Source organism: Austrofundulus limnaeus, unplaced genomic scaffold, assembly GCF_001266775.1.
Source record: "Austrofundulus limnaeus strain Quisiro unplaced genomic scaffold, Austrofundulus_limnaeus-1.0 Scaffold34, whole genome shotgun sequence".
Lineage (NCBI taxonomy): Eukaryota > Metazoa > Chordata > Actinopteri > Cyprinodontiformes > Rivulidae > Austrofundulus > Austrofundulus limnaeus.
In genome coordinates this window covers 1,004,882-1,011,702 of record NW_013952436.1, presented here as the reverse complement: position 1 = coordinate 1,011,702, position 6,821 = coordinate 1,004,882, and the positions used below count along the sequence as shown (strand labels likewise).

Genomic DNA, 6,821 nt, shown 5'->3' with positions numbered 1-6,821 from the left:
GTGTAGGATTTGTTGTTTTCAGCAACATCTAGTGGTTGAGTGGTTGATTCATCCTCCCTGGTCCTCCCCCAACCCCCACCCCCACTTCCAAGCTAGATGTTTCAAGTGATGTTTCAAGTGGTAAGATTATGAGCTTTAATAAGTAAAATTATCCCAGCTACAATGACAGACAACAAATATTACATTTATAGTATTACAACTAAAACCATTTTTGACGCCACCACCGCAGTTTGTCCTTCATGAGCCTTTGTAGACAAGATGGCGGTGCAAGATGGCGCCTGCCTGTAGTGGGGACCCGCTATCATGGAGATATAAACAGCTTTTTATAAGGTAAAAATAATAAAACAAGGTCTTTGTCTGCAATGATTAGACATGTTTTTTATTATTGTCATTAGTGATTAACTCAATTTCGGCTAAAAGAATTGACAAAATCCTACACTGTGCCTTTAAAGGAATTTATGTTGTAGATTTTATGAACAGGTCAATATTTTCCCATTCATAACATTATTTTTCTTATTTTTATTTTTCTTTAATTAAAGCTTTTGCAAACACATCAAAACATTTCAAAGCTATAGTTAACAATCCAAGCTTGGTATTGTTGTCATGTGTTTACAGTTTCGGCTAACAACAAATAGATAAATAAGAATTTTTTGAATGCTTTTTTTTCTCCAAGTGGCTCAAACGTTGGAGCATCAAGAAAAACTACGTTACAATACAGACAAGGCTCAGTGGTCATAAAACAATTTTCAAATCGGATCTATAATCAACATAAGCTATTGGGCTAAATTTATTGTAAAATGTCAGCATCTGTCACCAATAACGTATCAGCATGTCGTGCATCGCCAAAATGGCCATATTTGTTGATTGTTGATGGCACGGTGGTTCAGTTGAGCTGYTGCCTCTCAGCAAGAAGGTTTCTGRATCAAATCCTGGCCAGAGACCTTTCTGGCTTGAGTTTTCATTAGTGGCGGATCCAGGATTTTTCTGAGTAAAGGGCCGTCAAGGGGCCACAAAAGTCGTAGAGGGGCCAAGAATTTGTTCAACATATTTGCACACAAATTCACACATATTCAAACACTTGTAATGTAATGTAATTTAAAAAAAGCTTGTACAGTAAATTCTCCTCATCAGTTTTACATACATGTTTACTGTACATAGATAAAATACAAACACACCAAGAAAATCCAGTCATTTTTTTGTCAGTAGAAAGACTTTTTCTGCAAGATTGTTCAAGTCTTCTTAAGAAGAGAAGACGACTTTTGTAAGCTTGATTCATGCTGGACTTTCCTATTTGACTTATTAGCACCTCTAGTGTTCAGACATGGAACTGCATYCACCATCATTGCTCTTGGACAAAGGACAGATGAGCGACAGGACGGGGACACTTTGGTGAGCAATAAGATTTCAGCTAGGGCCGATGCCCTTGTGGCCCCACCCCTAGTTTGCATGTTCTCTCCATGCAGGCATGGGTTTTATTTTCTGGGTTTTCTCTGGGTGACTGAAAGAGTGAATGGTTGTTTGTCTCTGTGTCAATGTGAAGGACTTGAGACCTGTCTAGTGTGTACCCRACCCACTCATTATTAAAACCAAAAAGCATTGCTTAAATAAATCAGTTTATGTCAATAACATTTTTCACAATTTGTTGTTTGCTGACTAGTTATCCTTAACACAACTTTGGTACAAAACTAAAATACTCAAAAGCAGCAAGTGGATCATAAGTTTTGCCAGCAAAGTGCAGCCCAGAATTTTGTTAATTTATTTCTCTTGTGGAACAACTGTTCCACATTCTGCAAGCTCAAAGCTTGCCTATTCAGGATATCTCYACACTTCACAAGCTCCATCAGCTGGGATGAAAAACAATCGCTGTGCTGTGGGATTACTCACAATTAAATCCTTAAACTGAGCCACTGAGAAGATTTCCTTTTCCCCTCGCCAGTCAGCCCGCTGAATCTGTTTTGATTCTTTCTGAATGGGCTGTGACCTTGACGGACTAAAGCTGCATGTCAGCGTTAGGATGCGGCACAATGGCCTCGCATGTTTAAACCCGCCCCACCTGTCTGCCACAGATGAATCTGTATCTGTCTACAATCGTTACTTAATAGAGGCGCRGCAGCAGGTCGGAGCCGCAGGGTCTCCACATGGCTGACAGTGGGGGCCATTTTTGGTGTGATTTTCCTAATGGGACAAGGCCCATTCCTGACTTGCTGTATAATGGCGTTGCMCGATAGGGGGCAGCTTCAGAGAGATGTCCAGCAGCTTCCCTGAATGGCTGTGACTCATTTATATTGGCAGAGCTGCCCGGATTATTCCAATTAGCTCCAGAAAAAGGAAAAAAACAAAGTCCCACGCTGAGGTTGTCACAAAAAAAAGAAAAAAAAAGAAAGGATAAAACAAACACACTGCTGCTTTGAAGGTTAGCTGCTGTAGAAACAATATTTTAATTCTAATTGCTATAAACAATATTTAGAGTAAATTAGATGATGGTAATGATGTTAATCTGAAGGGTGAAAAAGAAAAACGTTCACAGAAAAAAAAGTAAATCATAATGACTACACAGACTGGAACAGAAGAACATCAACCGGATTACAGAGAAGAAACAGACGTAGCTATTATTATGCCCTACTCGTGATTTTGTTACRAATATTTRAAGGTTTTCCTAAAAGCTGATGCTTGTTGTGAACACAAAACCTGAATACATTTCAGCCTATTCCTAGGAGGGGGAAATTTGCAGCTCAAGAATTAAATTAGACACAGCAAATTAATACTAACAGCAATCCTGCTTTAAACTATGACTCTGGGATCAAATTAGATTCATGAGAAAAAAAAAGTGAAAATATGAGCCGTCGTGGGGATATTGTGATTCAAAGAGAAGCCAATATCTAAATGAATGCTAACGAGCAGAATCCAATTCTGGAAMTGATTGCCTTATAAGCAGGCAACAACAAGCGGGGGTCATGGGGTGGAGAGAGGCAGGCAAAGCGAGGAGATGCACGAAACAAACAGCCACTCATCTATTTGTGGTAATTGTGTTTCCCCTACAAGGACTGGTGGACCTTCATTTGCTCCTCGGGCAGTCGACGTGATAGAGGAACGAAGGGGCTTTGTGGGCTGTTAGGGAGGGATTAAACAGAATGCAGCATTCGTGGTCTCTTCAAAAGGCTGCTCACTTTGAGACCTCTCCACGTCAGGCTGCTTCAGAGTTTCAGGCAAAATGGCAAACAACACCAACCTGACCAAAAGCATAGTGAAAAGGGGCTGATTTCTGATATGCAAGATCAATGTGAAACAGCAAAAATAAAGCAGTTTGCTGTGAAAATGCATGCAGAAAATCTGTCCGGCGATTGGTTTTGACAATACCCTACTATTACTAGGATTTCATAAATGTGAGCGTTCCCTTAAAATAAGGTGACTGACTCTGTTCCGATGGCAAGAAGCAGCACATTCGTCCCCAATGTGCTGGCACCATACATTCCAGTCCAATTATTCCTCCCAGCAGACAACCTGGCAGACTGCTACAACAGGCCAGGATAGCGCTGGTCATTCCTACAGGGCTGTGGTGGACCTTCCATTTCTGATAAGCATGACAGTGACTCAAAGAAATGGAACAAACTGATAAAGAAGGCTGCATCTGTGCTGCTCTGAAGCAGATCGTGAAAGAAGGAAAGTTGCCCAATCTTCTCAGCAAACTGGACAAAGATGCACAAACCTGTGTAGCAGAAACTGATTAAATAACAGCGCGTCTTCAGCCAGAGACTATTCCAGCTTCACTGCAGAAAACCTCACATGTCAAAAAAAGTTGCCTGTACAAGTAAAAGTAACACTCTAGTTCATGTTTTTTAATGTTATTAAATTAGCTTAAGGGAACAGGTCGGATTTGTTGAAGTGGAGTTCTGGGGAGAGGTTTTGAGCAGTCAGTATCTAACTGATCAGAGATGGCTTTCTAGTCCAAGGAGAGCCAAAACTTAAAACAACTCCAATCCTCAATGTTTTGTTTTCACACAAACACTACCATTTTTGCGTTAGTGCATTATCCAAATAGTGTTCCTAAACTGATAATGGTATCCAGATATTCAGTATTGAGCCTGATACCAGCATTTTTACAAGTATTCATACAAAATGCACCAATACCCAGAACCACTAGTATCAGTACTGGAATACTGGTATTAATACTCAATTGAGTGTGTTGCAGTTTACTTTTAAAGTGACAAGTGTCATGTTTAAGAAATTTATACAAGTTGAACGAAAATATTAATTTCAAAAGGTTACAACAGTATATTTTTGGGATGCACCGATATGAAAATTTCAGCCCATATTGATATCCGATATAATTATTGCTGTTATGGCCGATAACCGATATTTACCGATATTACACAAACACACAAATTATATTATACATATACGCACAAACACACTTGGTTCTTTTTTTTTGACACCGTAAATAAATGACCAGACCTCTGACATGGCACTACTTCAGTTATTCCTGGTTGTGCAGCATCAGTATCACTATCGTGATCAAACTGATGCTGCTCAACCAACCATCTCCCCTCCCAAAAACAGAAAATAAAGCTAAAAATTGGGAAATCAATATCAGACGTTAAAACAGTATCAGCCCAGTTATACATATCGGACCGATACCGATATTAATGCTGATATATCGTGCCTCCCTAGTATATATCATGCTGTATATTTCGTTTGGTCCAGTCAGGGGGTGTAGACTTGAGGACGGAGAGCCACATTGCTCTAAATAAAATAAATATATTTTTTAAAGTCATTGTTTAATGATTAGGTTCTAACTTAGTAAATAATCTGTATCTGTACTTGGTAATGGCAAGAACTTGTTTTGGTACTTTGAGGAAAACTGGTATCTGGACACCCCTACATTATCTACAGTACATATAAATCTATAGGTASTTGCTAGAATACGTTATTGGTTAGCTAAATGTGAATCTACACTCCAAAAACAGATGTGGTGTATTTAATTAAAACAAWAACATGTCAACTGGTTCCACTCAACTGAACTGAATAAGGGTAGTACATGTACAGCATGGCTCAGTGGTTAGCACCAACGCCTCACAGCAAGAAGGTCCTGGGTCCGATCCCCAATTCGGACCTGGGTTCGTTCTGTGTGGTGTTTGCATGTTATATTTGTGCTTGCATGAGTTTTCTCCGGGTACCCCAGTTTCCCGCACAACACAAAAATATGTACAAAAGGTTGCTTTCAGGGTCAGGCTGCCCTTGAAAAATAGATCTGCGATCTCAATGGGGTTTGCCTGGTTAAACAACGATAAAATAAAAATGTAAAGTAAAAGCATTACTCAATTCATTTGAGTGGAACCAGTTAAAATTATTCAATCCATTTTATCTGTTTTTTGAGTGTATGCTTACTTGCAAGCACAAATCGCTGCAGTGGCAGCCAGCTGTAGCGCTTCTGATGCAAACTGAGGCACTTATAATAAGTATATCACATTTGTGATGGAWTAACTGAATTGCACAGTGATGTAAAAGTTTATAAAATAGCATTTGTATAAATTGCTTTTAAAATTTTGTCTTTGTGCAACTGTTCATTCAGAACTAATCTTATTTCTCCAAACTACTACCTAAGATGATGACTCATCATAATCCTTCCACAGAACCCCACTGGATAAAATACAAACTATTCCTTTTAGCGCTGGCAATGGGATAGGGTTATGTGCACAGTGCGGTATCACAAACACATGCCTGACCTCACGTGAAGAGCCACACTCACCTGTTCTAATATCGTATTGATCCGGTCCACCTCGCAGTCGATCACGTAGCGCTTCTCTTGCCTCCTGTCCATCTCCTCGATGATGCGCCTGAACTCTGTGGCATCTGTTGTGCTGCTGACAGAGCGAGCAGTCACCTGCCAGTTGTTTGCTACGGCTGCCTCCATGATGGCCTGAAGTATGGAGAAACCTAAAGAAAAGGAGAAAATGATCCAGAGGATTAAAATAAAAAGAAAACGAAAAAAATAGAACAAAAGAGTTTGGCACAAAATGATAGTTTAAGCCAAGAAAGCCAAGAAGAGGATGGCAGTGGTTTAGCTTTAAGTCTTTAAATCCAGAGGTCAAAAGGGATTTTAAAGACTGAAGTCCAAAGTATTGTCTATTGTCTACTTTTGTTTCAGCCTGTAAGTGTACAAATTCATATTTGCATATTAAAAAGACAATCTCCTATTGAATTAAAAGGGTACTAAATATAGCTCTGTATTATTACAAGATCAGTTGTGGATGTTATTAAAGTTGACATCAATTAAATTATGGCATTTAGCTCAGCTACATGTTAACTTTGATGGCGCTGAGGAAACACATCGCGGGCCTCGTCTCCTTGGTGGATTGCACATTTAAAGATAAAGACAATGAAAGATTCATCCAGGCCAGCATTGGAAAAGGGATCATTATGCTACCAGAAGAATGGAGAACGAATCCTTTTAATGATTAATTCACACGTGAAATATTTTCATTTAACAGCGCTGCTCAGAAACTCTGTGGTCAAATCACATACACCACAGGATGAATAATGTAGCCCTATTTCTGGAGGGATAGATCGCAATGTAACACAAGCCGGAATAAAAAATGACTTAACTCATCTGCAGTGTTGAACAACTGAGAATGAGCACGAAGGTTATTCATGAAAATCAAACACAGTGCTGGTAATTCATTAAACCAAGGACAATGAAATTGCAAATTGAATGTCAAATCAGCTTCCTTTCTATACCGCTGTTCATTTTTCATCGCCTGTCATGTGGGTAACTGATGCATATAGAGGGAAAAAAAGCAATATACTGTATATGTATATATATA

General features: G+C 39.3%; 1 protein-coding gene across 1 annotated transcript in view; it reads right to left on the bottom strand.

The window, feature by feature from the left end:
• Window positions 1–6,821, bottom strand: part of gria3b (glutamate receptor, ionotropic, AMPA 3b) — a gene marked incomplete at its 3' end in the record, with an annotated part of 129,869 nt that overhangs the window by 39,210 nt on the left and 83,838 nt on the right. Inside the window, 1 exon segment of the mRNA XM_014006069.1 lies at window positions 5,747–5,934. Coding sequence (XP_013861523.1) covers window positions 5,747–5,934 — 188 coding nt within the window.